This window comes from Helobdella robusta (assembly GCF_000326865.2).
Source record: "Helobdella robusta unplaced genomic scaffold HELROscaffold_8, whole genome shotgun sequence".
In the NCBI taxonomy this organism is placed as follows: Eukaryota; Metazoa; Annelida; class Clitellata; order Rhynchobdellida; family Glossiphoniidae; genus Helobdella; species Helobdella robusta.
The window spans coordinates 2,752,342-2,777,987 of record NW_008705459.1 but is presented as its reverse complement, the minus strand read 5'-3'; the positions used below and the strand labels follow the sequence as shown (position 1 = coordinate 2,777,987).

The following is a 25,646-nucleotide window of genomic DNA, read 5'->3' as shown; positions in this document are numbered from 1 at the left end:
CGTGTGTGCGTGCGTGTATGTGTGTGCTATTGCGTAAATTTGTGATGTTCGTGTTCCCTCTTCTTTCTGCGTCTTCTTTCTCTCTCATTCTATCTACGTACATTCCTTTCTTTCTATATATCTATTTTATTTACTTAGACAGTTACAAACAATGCAACAATATCCTTATATTGTTGCATCTCTACATTGCGCACCCGTTAAATTATTTTCATACTACAATTTCATTCAATAATAATCTTCAATCACATATCTTCTACACCACCATCGCCTTCCATTCTTTCACACATTTGTAAGTATTACGTTCATTTTCACAACGCTATTTAATGCAATTTGTAACAAGATTACTTTTAATGTGTTATGTGTATGTGCATACGTGTGTGTGTGTTTGCGTGTGAGTGTATGCGTGTGTGTGTGTACTGCGTGTGTGTGTACTGCCTATTCATACATAGTACGGGGTAGTTGTAGCGGTAAATAAGTGTGTATAGTGTAACAATGTATTAAATTTACTGTAAACTGTATGTATGTACGGTACGTATGCAAAATATTACAATCTGAAACAAACTAGTTGTACGTGTATACAACATATTGGTGTGTGCATGTGACGCGTATAATATAAACCAATCAACCTTCATTAGCGAGCTACAGGTAGAGCGCGTGTTTTATTGTGTCTATCTATCTGTCTATATGTCCCTCTCACTGTCTGTCTGTCTGTATATGTGTTTGTATGTTTGTGTATGCATGTTTTTGCTTTGCATTTTTAGTTATTGTGTGTGTTTGTGTGTGTGTGTGTGTGTCTATGATTTTGGAACAATAATTTTATAGAGGAACATATCTAAAATTTCGTTTCGTTTCGTTTCGTTTCGTTTGTCTCACTCCCCGGTGATGCTGCCATGTGCAGCGTGCACGTATCTATTTGCGTACAGTACGAACACACAAATACGTATAAATGGGTATGTACTAAAATCAATGGATTGAATAGAGAAAAAAATTGAACATCTGTGTGGTTGTGTTTTGTTGTTCCACGGTGGCTGGTGTGTTGTATGTATGTTGGTTTGTTTGTTTGTTGGTTTGTTTGTTGGTTTGTTTGTTGGTTTGTTTGTTTGTCTGTGTGTTTTTCTAAAGCTCTTATTTGCATCAATGTTTTTGATGTTTTCTTTTTTTGTGTTTTTGTTATTTTCTCGTTATTTCCCATGCAGTTGTTTTGTTCGCGAGCCAAAAATGTTTCGCTAGCCTATTTACAATTTTGGTTTTAAAGTATTGCAAAAAATAAAAAAAACATGATGGCGATGAGGACGAAAATAAAGAGGAAGAGGACAAAGATGACGATGACGATGACGATGATGATTACGAGAGTGGTAATGAAGTTGGCGCCAATAGAAATGCTGATTGCCATAACGACTCCAACGTTTATAATGATGACGTGAGAGTGAACAAACACGATGAAGATGATGACGACGACGATGACTATGGCGATGACGACTGCAAAGTTGATGACGACACTGATGACTAAAATGATAATGAGAATGATGATGGTGTTTACGACAGGAATGATGTTGAAAATTATTATTATTATGACGACGACGACGACGATGATGAAAACAACGACGATGACTTAAAATTTTATGACGTCACCATGACGTAACAGGAGCGATGACGGCGCCACACGTCACAAACGTCAGCAAGAAACACATCCATCTTAAATGGTACGCAGATGGTTTCAATGAATATATCTACATCAACAACAACAACAAAAGCACCACCAACAACAACAGCAGAATAGTGTTATTTATAATAGAGAGGCGTTCAAACGACTCGTCGTCCAAATGGTCAACAGTAGTCAAGGTTGTAGTGGTCATTACATTTAATTTTAAATCATTCTTTCATCTTTCTTTTTTATCTCCTTCTCTCTCTCTCTCTCTCTCTCTCTCTCTCTCTCTCTCTCTCTTCCTCTCTCTCTCTCTTTCATCATTCTCACTGATTATTTTAGAATCAATTTTTACACTTTCATAAATTTATGCAAAAGACTTCCAAACCATTTCTCTGGAAAAATTGGAAACAAAATAAAAAATAATTTTTCTCCCGTTTCACCGTCATTAGACAACAAAGGACGCGTTCATAGATTCGCCAGCGACGTCATCATCGTCGTCGTCGTCATCACTTTGCTATCAATATCGCGTGTGGAAGGTTACCGGCGAGGGATTTCAGTCATCATCTGCTTCATCACCCTGCGTACATTTGGTTGATGGTGAGTTAGGATGATGGTGATGATGGTGATGATGGTGTTGATGATGATGGTGATGATGGTGATTTGATGATGATGATGATGATACGATGGTGGGGCTGTTAAAATGATGGGATGATGGTAAAAACGATTATTACATACAATGATGACGTCATGATTTGATTGAGATGCTGAAGATGATGTGATGATGAATGCAAAGAGGATGTTGAGGACAATTATTGTTTTTTTTATAAGGAGATTATACAGTGATGTTATTAATGATAATTTACCACTGAACATTCTAATATTCCAACGTACAACCACTCAACAAATCCAACACCCAACAATTTCAACACTCTAATATTTTAACATTTCAACATTCTAATATTCCAACATTCCAACACTCTACAATTTCAACACACCGACATTTCAACACTCACCAATTTCAACACATCAACATTCTAACATCCTAACATCCCAACACTCAATATCCAACATTCCGCCACTCAACAATTCCAAAATCCCAACATTCCACCATTCAACAATTTCAAAATCCCAACATTCAAACATCCGCAGAGCCATTTCCTCCTGGACCTCCGGAAAAGCTCTCCGAAGATGATATATTGATATCGGAGGGCAATCCCATCTGGAGCGTCTCCTGGGCTCCTCCCAGGCATTCAGATCTTCCCATCTACAAGTATAATGTGGGTTAACAAATTTTAAATTTCGTTTCTACTATTTTATAAAAACTTTTTGTTGGGATGTTGGAGTGTTGATATGTTGGAATGTTGATATGTTGTTGGAATGTTGATATGCTGAAGTGTTGATATGTTGGAGTGTTGAGATGTTGGAGTGTTGAGATGTTGGAGTGTTGATATGTGGGAGTGTTGAGATGTTGGAGTGTTGAGATGTTGGAGTGTTGAGATGTCGAAATGTTTAGATGTTGTAATTTTGTGAAGTTGGAATGGAATGTTTCACATTTTGCCGTTCGTGATATCCACACAAACAAACACCTCTCTACAACCACACATCACAATTTAAACTTAATAAAAAATTCTTCATTGATTATGACAACCGCAGTCACATTTGACCCATCCAATCAGGTGATTTGGTTCAAAAAGTCAACGACCTTGAACTCTCTTAACGAACCAATCGCAGCGAAAGAAGATAGCGTGTCAGCAAATCAGCATCAGTTTCATCTGCAGGACTTGGAGCAAGGCGAGTCGTACATTGTTCAGGTTGGTCTTGTGTTCTTAGTGAGAATTAATTAGTTACAATAAAGTTTAACTTTTCATAAATAATATTAATGGGTGTTTTAACAATTTTGGCTTCACGGGAGTAGTTACTATAGCAGCCACAGTGGAACCACGATAGCAGCTACAGTAGCAACCAAGGTAGTGGTCAGAGCAGCAGTAACGTTATGTAACGTTATGATGAAAATTTAAAAAAAAAATATTCTTATTGGCGAAATAATAAAATTATTCAAAATTAACAAGGAAACAGTTTTGATTAAATTTAATACAGATGATTTATTTGGGATAAATTTGGGTTAATAATAAAAATGGAATGATGAAAAACTTGTTTAAAAATTTTTGTATTTTATTTCATTCATTTGTGGTGCATTTCTTAAGCGGAAATTGGATGGTTTTCTTAGGAAATTGCAGAGAAACAGGCATGTGTACAGTACACACGTGAGCAAATATCGTCCTATAGATTATTCAATCGTTTCATTTTTCTCTCTCAAATTAGTTGTCTTTGTCTCAATTTTTTAACTCTACATCTTTCTACCCATCTCTCTATGCCTCTATCTTTTGTCAGTTGCATTGTTATCTTTTTTCTTTTCTGATCTCATTCTCTCTTTCTCTCTCTTTTTCACTTTCTCTTTCTATTTCTTTTTTAACGTTATTGGTTCTACATTTTTACCTAAATATGTGTTTACAACGTTGTTGTTATTGTGGTTATTATTGTTGTTGTTGCTGCTCTTGTTGTTGTTTCTGTTGTCGTAAATCAGTGTTTAGATGGCGCAAACGAATTATGAAAAGCAATGAATTCCCTTTTACCTCTCTTCCATATATTCTTTCTACTCGCCAGGTGCAGGCCGTCAGTCAGTTCGGCACGAAACAACTGAAAGGGAGCAAGTCCACCATCTCAATTACTGTTTACCCACTGCCGAATGAGTCTGAAACGCAAGGTCAGCTTTCAAATCGTCACTATAAAATTATTGTAAAATTATAATTATTGTTGTTGTTGTTTTTGTTGTTGTTGTTGCTGCTCCTGCTGTTGTCGTAAATAGTTTTCATTGTTCTTAACAGGTTCTAAAAAAATCGGCAACGACAGAAGAGTAACTCAGAAACAGAACCAGCGACAACAACAACAACCACTCAACAAACAGCAACCGCAACAACAGCAGCACGACAAACAGCAGCCGCAACAACAACACAACAAACAGCAACCTCAACAACAACACAACAAACAACAACCGCAACAACCACAACGGAACCAACATCATCAAAAACGTCGACAAGGAACGCATAAAGCAAAAATTCAGCAGCAGCAACAACAACAACAACATCGGCAATTACAGCAGCATACAGTCCATGGTTTGTTATCTAATTTAACCTTCAAACGAGCAGTCTTCAAAGGAACGGACTTGACTATTGAAGCACACTGGAATTATACAGCGCTACATCATCAACCTCATCATCCTTCAAAAAAAATTAAACACAAATCTAAACAAACAAATGATTCCCCACCTCTATCGCCATCCTCTTCCTCCTCTTCACCGTCATCCTCATTCAACGATGACGTCACGTTTTTAGTGACGTGGTCTCCGAAAGTTTGCATCGCCGATAAAAGAGAGATGTTTAAAAATTTTCTCTTGAGCTCACAATCCATAGCCGTTCAGGTTGGTTGGTTGGTTGGTTGGCTGGTTGGCTGGTCGGTTGGTTGGCTGGTCGGTCGGTTGGTTGGTTGGTTGGATGGTTGGTTGGTTGGTTGGTTGGATGAGTTGCTGTTTGATTGGATGGTTGTTCGATTGTTTATTTGTTTTGTTGGCTGGATACTTGGTTAAATTGACGATTGATTAAACGTTTGGCTAGCTTTCAAAATAATTTTTTGCTTCATTTTTAGAAAAACTCCATTTATAAATTGGTTAAAATACTCTTGTCGTGCTATTACGTTGCACAGTTCTTTGGATGCACGTACGATGTATTTAACATGAACTAAATTAAATTGCTAGAACAGAAAATACCTTCATTTAACAAAATCGCACGTTAAAACTTAATCTAACTAGGGGACAAGGGTAACATTGAAAGGCCTGAAGTTGGGGTGCCTCTATACTGTCCACGTTAAACTTAACAATTTGAAACAACAACATCATCATCAACAACAACAACAACAGTTCAGAATCATTAATAACAACAACAACAACGACAATGATGATGCCGCTTATAATGACGAATATACCCTATCACCATCATCATCGTACTCATCGTTATCTTCATCTTCATCACAATCGTCATCTTCATCTTCATCATCAGAGTTGCACCACAACTTCACGACATATCCATGTGGCCACCAAAAAAATGCAGCCGACGCCAAATGTGTCGACACAGGTGATGATGATGATGATGATGATATAAGTATGATGATGATGATAACGCTGATGATGATGATGATGATAATGATGATAATAATGAGGATGATAATTTGGATGATAAGTATTTGATTATTTTTTTATTGATTATTTAAGTATAATGATTTGATTATAGTTCTGATGGAGATGACAGCAATGATGAAAGTTTACCTAGAGTTCATAATTCACCCATTAACCATCAATCACATCATTATCACGTCATCATAATCACATCGTCATTCTGTCATCATCACATCATCATCGCCATCATCATCGTCACTGAGATCATCATCATTACCACGCAAACACAAACAGACGCACTCCTACCGAGAAGAGTTCAGAACCTCCGTCATTCAATCACTATAACCGCCTTCAACATGACCTGTGACGTCACGTGGAACCCTCCCTCCCCCAACATCATACCCCTCATAAACTACAGGGCTGCCTGGGTGCTGATCGACCCTACGCAGCTACCGATGAAGATTAACGAGTCGGATGACGATGATGACGTCATAGGAAGCGATGATGATTACGATGAATACGACGATGATGGCGATGCTAGTCGTTTTAAGAGTAGAAAAAAATCGAACAAAAAGAAGAAAAATAAGAATAGCAGTAATAAACACAATATCAAAGTTGATAGTGGTGATGTTGACGACGACGACGACGATGAACATGATGAAAATGATTACTTGTATGAGTCACTGTTCAAAGAGAACAGTCGAAGCAACGGTGCTGACAATGATTTATACTCGAACGGTTTTAAAACTCTCTCCAAGGTTTCTAATCACTTTTATCATCTCAACTTTATCATTTTGATCATCATTTCATCGTCACCGACATCATTCTCTTCAAGTTTGTCTGCCTCTCAGTTTTTTATGGTCCCTCGCCATCACCAAATAAAAATTTGGAAAATTTGACATGTTTATGTTATAAATAAATTGCTAGTGTCATCTCGATATCAGTGTGATTATCACCTCATCCTTAAAGCACTGTTATTGCTATCATCGTCGCCAACTAAATTAGAGTTTTAATCATATTTATCATCATAATCTCCCAAAAAATCATCATTGTTGTTATTATCAATATTATTGTTATTATTATTATTATTATTATTATTATTATTATTATTATTATTATTATTATGTTACTGTTACCAATTTTTATACAAGCTATCATCATGGCACTTATTTCAGGATAACGAGCGTTGATGACTATTTATATTATTTTATCATTTTAATTATATTTAACTAATTTTAACATTTTATTGACATATTTTATTTTGATTATCTTTGATTTTACTGGTTTTTTCTGAATAATAAAAGAGTTTACATTATTATTCTTATTATCGTTATCATCATCATCATCGTCATCTTCATCATCACCATAACAACAACAGAATGACCAGAGATTGTTAATAATGACCTTGTTAGAAAGTTCTACCTACTTGCTGAAGGTGCAAGCTGTCTCGTTGGAAGGGGAGGGCCGTCCGTCCTACCTACTCATCGCCACCCCGTCATTCGCTTCCGGTTATAATAATATTATTAATAATAACTAGAATAATGAAAATAATAATAATAATAATTTGGTGGGTGGGTGGTGCATGACCGTTCTTAGTTGGTGGAGCGATTTGTCTGATAGAACGTGTGACTAAATTTGGCGACGATGATTTGATGGTGATGACGATGATAACAATAATAGTATTAATAATAATAATATTAATAATAATACACTTAATCCCATGTAAAGTCATGTATGTACACGTGAACTGTACAAAGTGTACATCTCAGGAGTGTACACTGATGACGAGATGTAGATGTCGTCATTGTAGATGATAAAAAGTGATGAAGTTGTTAAAACTTGTGACTAAATTTGGCGACGATGTAGTGATGATGGTTGGGTTGTTTCCAGGCAGGGCATGTTGTTATGCTGTTCTGACAACTGCACACTTCCACACAAATTGATCCTTTGAGTTTCTGAGTTTAGTGCCGGAGAAGCATCCAGATCATTTTGCTGATCTCGATGGTGATAATGTTGATGGTGATGATGATAATGATGGCGGTGATGCTGATGGTGATGATGCTGATGATAATGATGATGGCGTTTTTGTTGTTGTTGTTGTTGATGATGATGGTAGTGATGAGGTTATGATGAAAGAGTATGAATTTGATCTGATAAAGATGTTTATGATGACGAGTATGACGATGACGATTTGGATGCGATGGCTATCTATAAGGAGATAAATGTAGTACTGATAATAAAAGTTGATGAAAGATTGATAATGAAAGTACACTCTACAGACAAACTATTTTGTCCACAATGAAAGAGAAAAAATATGTAAAGTTGAAACTAATTATGGTACCGATAATGTAACCTGTGACGACGAACCACAACGACGTAATGATAAAAATGATGAGGTCGGTGAGGAGGATGAAGATGAAGAAAAATGTGATTAATGATGGTGATAAAACTGAACTAATCTTCCATTCCCTCTTCTCATCAAAAACATCCGCTTGGCATTCGCGAAGAAGATGCTAATGTTGATGATGTTGATGGTGTTGATGATGTTGATTATGACTAAGACGGTGATGAAGATGGTGATGATGAAAATGGTGATGATGAAGATGATGATGATAATGATGATGGTGATTACACCTAGACGTTAATAATGATGATGACGGTGATAAAGATTGTGATGAAGATGATGACAATAATAAAGTTTAAAATGTTGAAAATAACGGTAATGATGTTACTGATAATGATAATGATGACGACGACGACAATGACGATGACTATAATGATGGTGATGATGACGACGATGATGATGATGATGATGATGATGACGGTGATAAAGATTGTGATGAAGATGATGACAATAATAAAGTTTACAATGTTGAAATGATGTTACTGATTATGATAATGATGACGACGACGACGACGACGATGATGACGATAATGATGGTGATGATGACTATGATGATAATGAGGATGATGATGATGATGGTGTAGTGGTGGTTACTGAAGTGATGATAATGAAAATGGCAATTATATAAAAAACAAATCATGGTTGTAGTGGCCAATGAAAATCGATTTTCTTTTCTGCCTATGAACCGATGTGGCGTTACTGCAAAAATATCAATTAAAATAAAAATTAGAATAATAATAATAACATTATAATAATAATAATTATTATTATTATTATTGATGTTGTTTTCATTTATGACGCAACATATAAAAAGATTGTATAAATTTTATTGAAAATTATATATTCATTTAATGAATATATTTGTTGTTTTTTAATTCCAGGTTCTTTAAACAACAACAACATAAACAACAACAACAACAACGTCATCGGCAGCCGGAAGTACAACCATAACAAACAAACCAAGCACGTCAGCATCATTCCAAATTCCGCCAACAAACTGAAATCATCATCATCATCGTCATCATCGTCATTTTCTTCTTCACTGTCACTTTCCAAGTCGTCGTCATCATCATCGTCGTTGTCGTCACCAACGATAAAGTCAACATTGTTGTATTTCTATTTTTCTTTCATTGTTATACCTCTTCTATACTTCTATGAACTGGAAAGAAATGTTAAATGATGATAATTAAACAATTTGTTTAATCAAATAGTCGTCTCATTGATTGAACTATTCTCACTTAGTCATATATGTAAATAGGTAATCACTTGCTAATGAACAAGCACGAAGACACACATTCACACGCACACTCACACACACACTCTCTCTCTCTCTCTCTCTCTCACACACACAACGCACGCACATGTGTTTTCATACTCGTCCGTTCAACAGTCCCGCTTCAATGTGTTGTTGTCATTATAATTGAAATGAGATTGACAGAAGAATGTTGATTAGTTTTTAGTAGATTAATGTTGTCAAAAAATAAAATTTGATTACTTTGTACTTAATTGCTTGTACTACAGTAATTTAATAGATATACTGTACTTATAAAAATGCGTAATCAATGATTCTTCTATATTTCAACGGTCATTCTGTATCTTAAATAAGGATTAATTCTGTACTAAAAAGATAATTTCTGCAGCTAGACGCTTGTATTGTGCATAAGCGAAAAAGAATTAACAAACGAGTGTACTATACTCGTGAAAATACTTCCAAAAATACCTCTCTGAATAACTTCACAGAACAATGTATAATTATTGAATTACAATCTATTAATAAAGTATTATAGGGATTTTTTAAAATTAATAATAATAAATTATATTGTTGAAATTATTATAATATTATTGGATAATTTAATACTATATACATTCGTCATGACTGCGATGATGAATGTAAAACGGTAACAGTGGTGACGATGGCGCAATAAATGTTGTATTAGTTGTTGTCGTTTATGGCCAAATTGTTGTTGTTATGATAATTATTATTGTAATTATTGTCGTTGTTGTTGTTTGCTGGTGATGGAGAAGAAAAAGATATTGGAAATGGTGATGAAAAATGTGACAATCATTTATATATATTTATATATGTGTGTCTAGATTTTGAATTGATGTCATTCGTGTGTAAATATGTAAAGCGCTATATACATTTTTTCAATTGGATATTTTTATTGTAACATTCTAGTTATTATTATTATTATTAATATTTTTATTATTTTTTTTTTTCGCCAACAATCGTGGACATGCATATTTGTACAGTAAAGAAAAAAAGAATTAAAAACAACATTTGTTTGTTTTCTTCTTGATTAATTAATTAATTAATTTATTTATTTATTAAATTTAAAAAAATGGTTTTGTTTAAATGAGAAAAAATTTTCAAATGGAAAAGATTCTTTAAATATATCTTAAGACGATTTGTTTTGCAAAAAAAATGTAAAATTAAACATTGAGGAAACTTGGAATGGAATTCGAAAGCATTTCATGTAATGAAAAAACATAAAAACGAAATAAACAAAACGAAATAAAAACATTTGTAAACACACACATAAACACACAAACCACACAAACATATACACCACATACTAAAGATAAAAATAAAACAAATGAAGCAAACTGATTATGCATGTATGCATGCATGTATGTTTGCATGTATGTATGTATGTATGTATGTATGTATGTATGTATGTATGTATGTATGTATGTTTGTATGTATGTATGTATGTATGTATGTATGTATGTATGTGTGTGTGTGTGTATGTGTACAGCAAAACACCTACCCAATGGATGTTTCTATGTATCAATCAATCACCCACGTCGTGTTATCAGTAAGAGAAACAATGATCTCATTGATAGCATGTCTATTTTAATAATTGCTCTATTTTTCGTCTAACACAAACAATTGTATTACCACTTTTGTTTTGTTTGGTTACTCTTTAAAATATTTGCAGGTAGGACTTGTTGTAGAAGTTTTGGAAACTTTCTAGCGATATGATTCATGGATTTTAGTTTCACACGATTAACTTTTTTTTCAATTTTGGTTGGTCGTTAAAAATTTTTTAGTACGCACAAATTTATTCTTTTTATTTTTATCAAAAAAAAAAGAAATAATATGTCAATAACGTAAAAGGCCTGAGGCAATTTCAATGCTCTCCTAACCAAGCAAATCTTATGAAGTGAGTGTTTAGGCGTGTGTGCGTGTGTGTTCGAGCCATTGTGGAAATATGCATGTGTGTCTGTGTGTTTGTGCGTGTACGTGTGTGATTTTTGTATGAGTGAGTGTGTGTATGTCTATCTAACTAAACACGATCATACACCTACAACATCAACAACAACAACGACAACATCCTTAATTATAATTTAATACGACAACATATTAAGCCTTAAGTGATCTGAAACATATATTATTGAGAATTGTTTTATTTGGATGTATGTATGTAAAATATATTTTATATAAATATATATTTATATATGCATGTGTGCGTGCGTGTGTGTGTGTGAGTGTGTATGTGTGCGTGTGTAAATGTGTAATAATATTGATCCCTAAATAAATAACATTCGTTGGCAGAAGTAATTATTAGCGTGGTTCTGAAGGAAGACATTCAGATGATAGCAGTGATGGAAAAAGATGATGACGATGATTCAGATGATGACGATGATGACTGAAGATGATAATGATGAGGATAAAGATGATGATGTTGATGGTAGGTGTTCGAGGTATGTAGAGGTAATGATAGGAGTTCGAGACCGTGGTGTCATTTTCCGAAATGCTAAGCTTTAAAGTAAATGCTGGCAACTATAGAAACTGTAATCCATGCACCATACCTCAATTCACTTAAATTCAAACTCCTATGAAACACCTCATAGAGTTAATTCTTAGCGACAGGTTTGCAAGAAATTTGAAAAGTTTGAAAATTTAGTGATTTTTCAAATTATTTCAACCTTTCTCTTGAATAATTCAATGCATTGGCGCTTATGATGATGGAGCTGATTGATAATGTCATGATGGTGATAACAATGATGAATATTTAGGACGATGATGATAAAAATGAGGATGTTTTGATGATGATATGTCAAAATTTTAATGAAAGTTAATCAGACCTTAATACCTGCTTGCACGATTAACACAAAAGTAATATTGATATTAATACTACGTTGATTCGTACATGTGCCTGCTACTTCATGCTGCTGGTTTAGGCATCGCAAGTCCTGTTTTTTGTAGCAGTTTGCCAAGAAATTGTGATTTTTGAAATCAAATCTCACTGGGTTTTTCTAAAAACTCAAAGTAGGTTTTCTCAATAGTCGTTTTTTTAAATCACTGACGAATAACATGTAAACGAGTGGGCACGTACATACGCACATACACACACGCGCACACACGCATGCACACATACATACCTTACGTACAGTACATATGTGTGAATCATACATGCTTAAAAGTTTAAAAGCCCATTCATAAATTCATTTACGCATGCACGTAAATACAATTTCCATATCCATCCAATCCATCCGGCATGTATCAATACATGCACAGTATGCATACAGCTAAGTAAACACGAATGTGCTGTGCATACAATATACACATGCAATCCAATATATTGTACATGTATATACAAATATGTACACATGCACACACACATACCTACATACATATATATTTACAGTTTACATACATATATGTGTAATTCGTATTATTTATAATATACTTATAAGAGGCATCTATACACGAGTATGTATATTGGGACATACACACACATATATACATATACACATCTATATTTACATACACACACACACACACGCATATATACATACGCACACATATACATATATATAAGGAATATTATAGCAGAGGAATCTACATATCTGAGTCAGATGTTGTATTTCAAGCTCGAGCGAGGCAAGGAAGATGTTATTGAATTAGTGCCCATCACTACGTCTGCTAATGTTAGTCATCATTCCTATCCAGAACACTGTCGTCAATTGTTAGGACAGTTTTACCGTTTTTGTTTTTGTTGTTGTTGGAATCGGAAAAATAAAAAAATTTTCTAAATAAGTGTAGGGGTTTTTTTTGTGAAGATTGAGTGTTTGGATTTATTTGTGGATAGATATCTTCGGATGTGGATAGAGATATCTATTATATACATATATATATATATATATATATATATATATATATATATATATATAGTATAGATAGTTCATGTATCATTTTATATTTATAGCTTATAAAGCTTAGTAGGCTATACAATGGTTGATATTTTTAACATTATTAATTTATCTTGTTGTTTTTTTATTCGAAATTTTGTTGAAAATTTGATCAAAAGATTGAAAATTGAAATGTTGATGATGATGGCAAAGTAAGATTTTCAATATATTAATATAGAAAACCTTAAAAAATGTTTTTTATATTTAAATTACTTCATTAATTTTTGCGAATTAAAATCATTCAACTATCCAATTAAATGGTTGGCGGGTAAATACTCTGTGATCGATACACACTCACTCTCACATGCATACACACACGCACACACACAAACAAACGCACACACATACAAACACGCACACGCACATACAAACACGTACACACACATACACACACGTGCACACGTTCAGTCACCTGTATTAATTGATATCTTCATGTACGTTTACAATGCGGTCAGGTGAGACTTACAATCAATGCAAGAGCTTTTCCTGTCACTGCTACTCATGTTGATGGTGGTGATGAGGATGAAGATGATGAAGAGGATAACGATGATGAGGACGAAGAGGAATATGTGTTTATGATGATGATGATAATGATGTGTTCGGTGATAATGATGAAAGACCACCCTACACACTCACACATATACTTAAACAAATGAACAAAAGCAGTTACACAAACATAAGTACACACACACACACACAACATAAACACATACATTCAATACGCACAAACATACACGTAGATACACATACACACGCGCACGTGCACATAGAGTCCGTGTAAAATTCTAAGAATAAAACTATAGATGAGATAAAGAAAGGTTCGTAAACTTAAAATAAAAATGTTGGATCAAACAAAAAAGCGACGCCGTTGTGAGAATTAAATTAATTGCAAAGTAGAAATTTTTTCTACTCATCCAAGTATTTTGCTATTTATTTTCCCTCTAACTTCAACAATAATTGTTAGGATCAGTTTCGTTCAAAAATAACACAGACTACACCAACTCACACAGACAGACGAGACAGACACACAACAAACACACAGGCACAAACAAACAAACACAGACAGACACAAGCAGACAAGCACAGACATGGTTATTTTCTTTACATTGCAGTGTTTATGTAAGTCCGTGCCTGATTCAATGATATCGAAGTTTCTCCAGACAAATTTATTCAATATTTCAGTATCGTCAACACAGCAGATCCGTCATCATCTTGTATCACATCATCACGTTCTCACGTGGTCACATAATCACATGAACACATAGAAAAAAGTTATCATATTATCAGGTACTCAAACCTCCATATCAATACACTATCATGATATCATATCATCTTTTTATATCATATCTTTCTGTAATCAGAGTTTGTCGCTTTATTACGTATCATCCTGATATTACATTATCACAATTTCGTCTAATTACATCACATTATATTATCACATCACATCGCCCTATCATCATATCGTTATCTCATTAATTGTTAATGACATTTTAATGTTATTTGCTGAACATTTTTCTTAAAACATGTATCATCATATTATCTCGTCATTATATCATTCATTCCATTAACTAATTTATTTATTTATTTATTCATTCATTTATTCATTCGTTCGTTCGTACGTTCGTTCGTTCTTTTGTTCGTTCGTTCGTTAGTTCATTCGTTCATTCGTTCCTCTCTCGTCGTGGTTAAAAGCGTGACTGGCTTACGTGCCTTTAATTGGATTATAATTGCGTACAAACACGCGCGCAAGTTAGGTCAAGAATGATGTATGTATGTATGCGTGAGTATGTGCGTGAGTATGTTTGAAAAATTTGTATGTTTGAGGAATTTGTATGTTTGAGGAGTTTGTATATATGTGTTTTAATGTGTATGTTTGTGCGTTTAAATACATGCGTATATGTGTGTATGTAATTTCATGCGCATGGTTTTATGTATGTGGGTGTGTGTGTGTGATGTGTACATGTGCGTGTATGTGTGTGTTCGTATGTTTGTGTGTGTGTGTGTGTTTGTGTGTGTGTGAGTAATTTCATGGGTGTGGTTTTTTATGTATGCATGTCTGTCTGTGTATGTATGTGTGTGCGTGTTTGTGTGCGTGTATGTGTGCGTGTATGGTTATATGCAAGTTGTTTTCTGGATCAATATCGATTTCTAAGTAACTGCCAATAAACCCTTGTCGCGATTGGATGATGGACTGTAAGGAAGATAATTGTTTGTTGTGATGATATCATGATAATGATATATTGTGGTGATATAAGGATAATGATAAACGGTGATATAATAATAATGATGATATTACCTCAACGACGATGACGACGACGATGAAGAAAATGATGATAACAATCTCAAAAAAACTATATCGGTAAAAATTGAGGAAAGATTATTTTTATGGCAGTTCGTAATGGGTTTTTGTTGCATTGTTTAGCGTATCAACGTGTTGCACGAAAAGATCTCTATAGATACATAACCTTATTACATGGCATCTGTGAAATAGTAAAATGATAAGCGTTTTTGGCAGTGTAATGGTTAAGATGCCCAACACAGCTGTTGAAGTGTCTGGGTTTGAATACAAAGAGATTTCTGCCTACAATATGCAATGCGTGTAATGCGTTAATTTGCGTGTACTTGTATGCTATTTACATAATGCGGTTATTGATACTTCTAAGAAGGGATGAAAACCACTTTTTAAAATTTTCTAATAAATTATTTTCGTATATTCTTTATAAATGTTTGTGGCTTGGAATCATACAATTATTTCATACATTGCATTGTGAATTTATATAACAGTGCATTTGCTTTCATGTTGAATTTAATTGGAAAAAAACATGTATTTAAATAGAAACAAACAAATATATCGTGTATATGTTTGTTTGTGTATGTGTTTGTGTACGTATATGAATATGTGTTTGTGTACGAATATGTGTTTGTGTACGTGTATGTGTTTGTTTACGTGTATTAGTATGTGTTTGTGTATGTATTTATGTGGTTTACTATTATTTGCGGGGAATAAAGTGTAAGGATATTTGAGCAACCGTACCTTTCCATAATTAAATTTACAATTGGTTTGAGAGTGCTTCATAGGAGAATGGTAGATATATGCATGTTCGTACATACGGGCGTACATGCATACATACATACATACATACATACATACATACATACATACATACATACATACATACATACATACATACATACATACATACATACATACATACATACATACATACATACATACATACATACATACATACATACATACATACATACATACATACATACATACATACATACATACATACATACATACATACATACATACATACATACATACATACATACATACATACATACATACATACATACATACATACATACATACATACATATGCATACATATATGTATAATACTAAAGTAGCCATCAGAAGCAGTACAAGTTCGTAAATGTATTACCTTCGTGTTTGCGAATAAAACATGTACGTGCTAGGTTTTTATTCGTCGGATTGCACAATTGTGTTTTTTTATGATGCTTCGTATGTTTGTGTATGTGTGTGTTTGCATGTATGTTTGTGTATGTATTATAATATTCGTACGGTTTGCAATAAAAATAATCATAGGTACCGACAACAGACACACAATCTTTTTAAAAGCATGTGAATCAACGTTGCATTCAATTAATATATTTACTATATAATTTTCTGCTTTCATTGATCACGGGAACTTCAAACATAAAATTTTTTAATGTGGAAAAAAATGGAGGCACGAATAAAAAAACGTACTTTTTTTTATCTCTTTCAACAGGTTTATTAATAAAAAAAAAAATCATGATATGTTAATTTTTTATTGTATAATAACATTAAACAACTCACTACACATGCAGCACATGAAAAAGAAGACACACAAACATTTCCAACTTTAAACAACTCACTACAATTAAACACCTCCTCGTCAACAGACATGCTTGCATTCGGTGGGAAGTTTTCGGCTGCATCTAAATACGCTTGTCTGATTATTTGTACGTGTTACGCGAGATAATTGGAAAAATAATAAAATGGAAAAACTATTTTTGGACATAATACTAGAGAAAGAAAATTCTATGGAAAAAATAATTGAGACAAACTACAAAGAACAATTTCAAAGATTGGTGGTGTATGCAATATTTTTTTGTTGAAGATGATGACTTGAAGATAAAACATACTACGATAAGATATAGTGATGAGTCACATTGAATGTGGAAGCAACATTAGGATAAAAGTGAAATAGAGAGAAAAAAATGAAACAGAGAAGGAAAGAGAGAGAGAGAGAGAGAGAGAGAGAGAGAGAGAGAGAGAGAGAGAAATGACAATAAGTAAAGATGTAAACGAAAATGTAAAAATAAAAGCTTATGAAGTAAAGAAAGTGAAAGAGACAAAAGTAAAAGAGGTAAAAATTAATTAGGAATTTAAAACTACAAACAGAAAAAGCAAATCACTATGAAAGAGATAGAAAAATGGAAAAAAATAATTAAATTAAGCAAAAAATTTAAAACCTGAGGTGACCTAAACTTGATGAAGGCGGTTCAATAAATTTTTTACTGTTTGTTAAAAATTTAACAAAAAGTAACCTGATTATAACCTTTTTTTATTAGTAATTCTATTAATTATAACAATGTAAAAAATAATAATAACATAAATAAAGATAATAATAATATTATTATGAAACAAATGTGAGTTATTTTTAGCTGAGCTGAAAGGCTTAAATATTTAATAATCTTTCTTTGCGTTTTTTAACGTCATCGTCGTCACCATCATATTATCGTCATTATACCATTACCATCATCATATATCATCATCATTATTATTACCGTACCATCTTCATATCATCATTGTCATATTACCATAATCATCAGTCAACATATTATTATCATCATATCACTATCATTATTATGTTATCATAATCATTGTCATCCTCTTCCTTTTCTTCCTCCTCACCATCACCATGAATGAATATTTTTTCCAATCTTTATCATCTTCAGCATCTGGTGCTTCATCAGCATCGTCGTCATCATCGTCGTCGTCGTCTTCGTCATCATTTGATTAACGCGTATCTATTTCAAAGATATCCATAACGAACCACAAACAAACAGCATGTTTGTCGTCACCATCATCGTTATCATTGTCATCTCCACCACCGTCATCATCATCGTCTTTATCACTTCGTCATTTTCTCATCATCATGTTAAATAATATTTTTGTCATAATCGCTGTCCAATTTTCAGATATTAACAATTAATCTACTCGACTAACAGCTATTACATCACAAAAAGGAACATAATATTATTATTTACAGGGCTGTAGAAAAGTAATTTAATAATAAAAACAACAATAATTGTATATTAACGATCGTCAACATCATTATCACCACCGCAAATCATCATCAAAGGCACATTAATCCCTATGTTATTATCACGACTCATGAATGTAAACAAACCATTTATCTGGGAATCAAACCTTGGCTGATTTTGTGTACATGCACTTCATTCGTTCGTTCATTTGTTTCTGCATTCATTCATTAATTTATTCCAACATCTATCCATTCATTCGTTCATTCATTCATCTATTCATCCGTTCATTCATTCAGTGTGCATGTCCAACAAGCAAAATTCACATTGAACGGATAAGCAAACATTTCCTGACCGGTCACTCACACTGCATCAGTTTGCTTTATATGTGAAAAGTTTTAGAAACAAAAAATTGTTGACAACAAAATTTTGCAACAAAATTCAGCACAGCAACAAAACGAATTAACGTTACAAGTTCGTCAAAAAATTTTCAAAAAAAAATAATGTCAAAAATTTAACGACACTCGTGCTGATGATAAAATCACAGAACATAAAGTTGAAAATGTTCTCGGCCAATGCAAAACAAACCATCCCCATCTTTCTACTTTTTCCGAACAGAAAAATTTCATTTTTAATAAGCTTTGCAGTTTTTTGCTGGTCAAGTTTGCCGTCAACAAAATAATCAACGATGGCAACAAAACCATCAACAACAACATCAGCAACATCATTAACAATATCAACAACAACATCAACAACAACATCAACAAAGTCAAAAAATTTAAACAGACTAATTTTTTACTACATAAGGCTTACATCTCAGATGATATCTTGAATCATTAATAGAGCAACTTTAGTTGCAACAACATTTTCAAAACCAGAAGCAGCAAAAGTAATGAAAACATCAAAACCAAGAGATCAAACAGACACGCGGCTTCCGTTAACGACGTCCCATACATCAAAAACGCCAACATTAATAAAAATAACATCAACGTCAATGTCATCAACAGAAACAACATCAAAAGAAGGCACATTATCTCGAATACTTCTCACGACAATGATCTTTTTCACTCTCGTTAATATTCAAAACAACAACAACAAAAAACCAAATCAGCACCACAGAAAATTAACAACCTTAAAAAAGTCAATAAAAGCCGTGGTCGCCATGGTAACGTTCTGCGCTACATTGTCAACTGCACAGCTGTCGTTAGCCGGAAAATCGAAACTATTTCTTTCCGGAATTTCCCAGAGGGATAGTGTGTTCTTACGTAACTTATTTCCGGTAGCTAATTATAGACGAGCGGAAAGGGCGTCTGACGTGGAAAGTTATGGAAGTCATCACGAACGACGAAATATAAATTCCAAGTTATTTGATTCGAGGTTGACAACTTTGTCTTCATCATTGTTGTCGATGTCGCTATCTTTATCCTCGTCGTCAACATCATCTTCATCGTCAACATCACCGCCATCGTCGTTATCATCGTCATCGTCGTCGTCATTTTCTTCATCATTATCACTGCCCACTTCTCTGTATCCATCATTAATTTCAACGACCAGGCACAAAACTGAAATCCCGTTTGCTACAACATCGTCAACCACACATACGTCATCATCGACAGAAACGCCGCCGTCAATGTCGTCATCGTTTTCGTCGTCATCATCGTCGTCGTCGTCTTTCTCACCACCACTGCAGCTTCAAATTCGACCACTTCAGCAGCTACCTCCATCATCGACTGCAGCACATCCTTCAAACAACCAAGATGAGAACCGCCATCTTGTCGTCATCGTCGTTCTCAGCATCCTCGTCATCTCCGCCATTTTTTTTACCATCTTCCGGTTGATGGTGAAAGCAGAAGCACACACGGTGAAGTCGACGGACAGCTGTCGCAGCAACCGCGAAAGCCTCATCTTCAGTGACAGGGACAATGCGTTCTCCATGGACGAGTTCTCGTGAAGCGGCAAAATTAATAAAAATAAATAAATTAAAAATCATAAAAATAAACAAAACGAATAAAGATAAATTCAATGTAATGATTATCTTTTAACTTGCGTAGGTACCACGCGTCACGACAATACATAATTGCTGGCAGTGATATATTTCAGACGATAATATAACCGTCAAATTATTTGATTTTCGCGGTATTCCCGACGGCTAAGCAAGCCAAAGTACGTAATGCACGCGAGAGTGCGTGCAAATGAATGTAATGCGCAGCCAAATGAACAAATTGCTAGGCCAATTTGAGATTAGAAATCATTTGCCCGATAATTACTACAAGGCAGCTTGGCTGGCATTTCAACAACCAAGCTGTCCTGCGTGCAAGATTATTTTTATACTATGTCTGTGGATGAAAAATTTCAGCAGGTACATTAACGCGCGTGTACCAGATGGTACTGATATGTACTTAATATTAATGTGTGTATGTGTACAATGTGTGCAATGTCAAACATGTTTGCAATTGTATGCATTCGCGTGTTTGTATATTAATACAGTTTTAGTGGAGTAATAAAAACATTACAGCTACACAAGTTTTTTTTTTCATATTACAGAATACATATTCGTTAAACTGTTGAGAAGTGTTTGATGCGTTTTTACATTGAAAGTAGTATGGGTGGAAAATTTTTATTAAAACACAAGTTTTAAATTATGCCATTTCATATTCTTTTAAAATTTTTATATCATCGCCATTATATTTCTGCACGTGGAACGTGGAATTTTTAAAAAAACTTTCATTATGAGATACATGTTATACATGTTTCACATACATGCATACATACATACTTGTACAAATTTCACACACACACACACACACACACACACACACACACACACACACACACACAGATATGTATGGAGAGCAATGTAGGTTGGAATAAAAATTAGCATCATTTTGCTTGCTGCCTGCGTCCAAGGAGCCGAACACGCATTTAATTACAATCTGCGCCTGTCTACACTTAATTGTATTGTACACAGTACCAACGAATACCTAATAGATAATACCACTTTTGAATACCCTCTGCCTCAACACCATTTCAAATCACCACTTGATTCTGTTTAACAACTTACAAACTTTTTTATTTATGATATCTTGAAAAAATTCTACATAACTCATTTCAAAAGTTTTTTTTTATTATCTGCCAATGTGTTTCATCAGCTTTTTTTTTTATAAAAGTATCTAAAACAAATGATTGCAAGTTTGAGGAAGGAAATAAAAATTAAACTACAGAGACATTTAAACTGAGGTAGCAGAAAGAGTTTCCTGGCTGTGGGTGCAAAAAAAATGGGCTGATTTGATGCGGTCCACATTCATCCAGGGGAATTACGAGAGTGAAAACACCACGTATTTGCGTTCCGTACGCAAGAATCACATGATTACTACAGTGGTTTCAAAAGTACTCGAGAAATAATATACTGCAGAGAAATTGTGTGTACGTATTTTTGTATCTATTTTTGTATGTGTACAGTATGTAAAATATATTTATATACGTATGCTTGTCTGTCTGTATGTATGTCAGAATGTCTGTAAATCTAACGTAGAAACGGTAGAAGATTGGTGGATAAAATGACGCTAACTCTATGTTTCCATGCTAGTGTGTATGTATGTGTGCGTATGTATGTATGCATGTATGTTTGAATATCTGTATGTATGCCTGTGTATGTTTGTATGCGTGCATGTATGTATGTATGTATGTTTTTGTATGCATAATTGAATGAGCATAGAACGTTTGATCGATTTACACCTGAATGAACATAAATATTAGTATTTTATATTTGTAAACAACTTTTTTTCACATATACTTTTTGTGTATCTGGACACACGTGTTTGTATATTTTTATTACATTTTTTAGTGTGTTTACATGAATGATACTCATGTTTGCAATATTGACTTATTTTCTCTAGGTATATATGTCACATTTCGTGTATTTCTGTTTGTATATTGATCATATTTCTTCATATAATATCCGCAATAAGGTTCAACACAAATATACATAAGTAATAATTTCTATAGTTTATTTTTATCAATTTTAAACATTTATTTTGAATAATAATAACATAGTATACATTTACACAAATTTGTTCATTGACTATTTTATTATGACTAAGATACCAGCAACGAAGATGACGATTCATGGTTTCTTTAAACATACTACAAATTCTTCTACGTCTGAATCTTATTTACTTTCTGCTAAATTCATCAGATGTTTTACTTTATGCTTTATTTATTATCATATTTATTTTTCAATTTTTCAAAATTTTCAACTAATTTTGAAAATGTTTTTGAATAAATTAGAAATTTCTCGGATTAGTTTAATCGAAAAAAATTTTAATTAGACTGCGTGTGTTTGACTTTTGGGGTTTCTAAAATAATTTAAAAAATTTTTAGTTTGTGAAACTTAAGCATTTCTATTCATGTTGAACGATTTTCTAAATTTATAAGAAAAATAACAGTGAATATTGATGATATTGAACATATAAACATTATGATCTAGTTGGTTTTTTTAATTTTAGGAAATAACTTTATGAGAATACGTAATATTAAAACTTTATTCGCAGAATCTTTCTTACTTTCTTTCTTTTTATTTCTTTTTATTTATCATTTTTACTGTTGTTCTTTATTATACTGTCATCATCTTCATCATCGCCATCATCATTTACATCATCGTCATTATCACCAATTCCATCATCATTTTCTTCATTTTCTATAGCAATTTCTATTTTCTATTCTAAATTTTCACTATCTCAAAACCCTCTTGAACCGTCATCCTCACCATCAGCATCCTTCTCATCATCAGCATCTTCTTTATCATTATCCTCTTCCGTTTCAATCATCTTTTCTTTAATATAATAATCATCATCGTCGTCCTCTTCAGCAGTTTAATTATCCTCTACTTTATCATCACCATCGGTTTCATCATCATCATCTTCTTCATCATCACCGCCGCCCTGTCCATTAGCATCTTAGCGAGTTTTATTTATATTGGAGCATGGAGAAATGATGTAAACCGGTTATATTAAATTCTTCGTTTCCACGTTTTGAATAGTAGATGTGTATATGTGTGTGCGCGTGTGTGTGTAACTCTTCGCTACGTTGTTAAAATGCATTAATGCATAGTTTTATACATTTATATACATAAATGCGTGCATGCATTTTATACATGCATGCAAATACATATTCACGTACAAAAATGCATGTGTTAATTCCTTCTTATAAAATTAAAACGCTCATAGAAACAAATGAGTAAATACATGAATGCTAATTAACATGCATGTATATCATACAAATATGCATGAATGCATAGACGCATCCATGCCGTTATTTTTCAAATGTGTATATTAATAAATAAATTTTTTGCTTTAGTTTCATCATTTTCTAAATTTTTTAATAAATATTTTTGTTGTATTGTTGTAAATCCTTGGCTTTCATAGGATTTCTATATTTCCAACACCAGTGTCGTGGCTTCCAACGACTGTCAAGTGTTCGTTATTCCGTAGGTTCAAGATTTCCGATAGATGAGCACAAACAAGCGCTTCAAACTCAAACTTTGCTAGACGTTTCTCTAAATGCCAACAGAAAATAGAAACAATAAACTAATCCAAGTGACTACGTAAATCACATTTGCAACTTCGATTCTTCTGCTGGGAACCTGACTTTTAAACCTGACTACGTAGGACGTATTTCTAGTCGATTTGAAATCCAAAGACTACAAATATTGTAAAGATAACAATAGTCAATTAATAAATAACAGCGCAATTCGATTATTCTCGCATCATCATCGTCATCATCATATCATCATCATCATTGCCATATCATTGTCGTCATCATCACATCATCGTCATCATCGTCGTCATCGTCGTCATCATATCATAGTCATATCATCGTATCACGTCATCAGTGTTTTTGTTCATTACTAACGCAGCTTATTTACTGCGTGTATTGTGGATAAATTAAAAAATAAATAAATAAACTTTCATGTCTACTAAAACGCTGACTAACCTAGTATAAGAAAGTTAAAAATTTAAGGAATTAAACCCATCTTAGTGCCAAAATTTCGTAAGAAAGAAAGAAAGAAAGAAAGAAAGAAAGCGAACCACATTGAGTATGAAAATAAAAACTGGTTTCTCATTTACTTTTTTTCATTTAAAAAAAAGTAAAAAATGTTCTTTATTTAAATTTTCAATTTTCTGATCACGTTCGTTGAAACTCTTGAGAAATATACCAAAAGTATCATTTTCTAAGCCACATTCAAATGTTCGTATATTTATTTTTTTTCTGAAAAACTTCAACACGAACTTTTTTAATTTTTCATATTATTAAATCAAATAAAATAATTGAAAAAAAATCCATGTTAAACTGGAATTTAAGAAAATTTATATAAATTCTTTTAAAACTTGAAAATGAATATTTGTAAAACTATCAACAACAAAAACGATCAGACATTAAAAAAAACTTGAAAATAACTAAATAAAGTCAACAAACTATGTACTCAAAACAAATTTTAATATAGTTTGTAAATAGATTGTAAATATTTAAAGAATGAAACAATTTGTAAATACGCGCTAATATTTAAGATAACGGCATAGGCAACACATAATAAGCAATCAACTGATTGAATGATTGGTTAGTTGAATGATCGATTGATTGAATGATTGGTTAGTTAAACGATCGATTGATTGAATGATTGGTTAGTTAAACGATCGATTGATTGAATGATTGAATGAATGATTGATTAATTAATTGATTGATTGATTAAATGATTGAATGAATAAATGATCTATTGATTGATTGAATGATTGGTTGATTGATTGACTGGTTGGTTGGTGGTTTGATTTGTTGTCTAGCTGGTCGGTTGGT

General features: G+C 33.2%; 2 protein-coding genes across 2 annotated transcripts; both read left to right on the top strand.

Annotated features, from left to right (window-relative positions):
- Positions 1 to 1,650: 1,650 nt before the first annotated feature.
- Positions 1,651 to 10,555, top strand: HELRODRAFT_189718 (hypothetical protein; the record flags this gene model as incomplete). Its single annotated transcript, XM_009032136.1, has 11 exons — positions 1,651 to 1,842; positions 2,098 to 2,245; positions 2,798 to 2,925; positions 3,325 to 3,459; positions 4,313 to 4,412; positions 4,534 to 5,057; positions 5,514 to 5,567; positions 5,622 to 5,835; positions 6,171 to 6,634; positions 7,255 to 7,384; positions 9,162 to 10,555. 11 exons carry the CDS (start codon positions 1,651 to 1,653, stop codon positions 9,458 to 9,460), a joined length of 2,388 nt encoding a protein of 795 aa, XP_009030384.1. The 3' UTR covers positions 9,461 to 10,555.
- Positions 10,556 to 17,815: 7,260 nt separating this feature from the next.
- Positions 17,816 to 20,748, top strand: HELRODRAFT_165597 (hypothetical protein; the record flags this gene model as incomplete). The annotated part of the gene is made up of 3 exons (XM_009032135.1): positions 17,816 to 17,899; positions 19,097 to 19,154; positions 19,805 to 20,748. The coding sequence occupies 3 exons, from the start codon at positions 17,816 to 17,818 to the stop codon at positions 20,746 to 20,748; spliced, it is 1,086 nt and encodes a 361-aa protein (XP_009030383.1).
- Between the last annotated feature and the right edge of the window lie 4,898 nt (positions 20,749 to 25,646).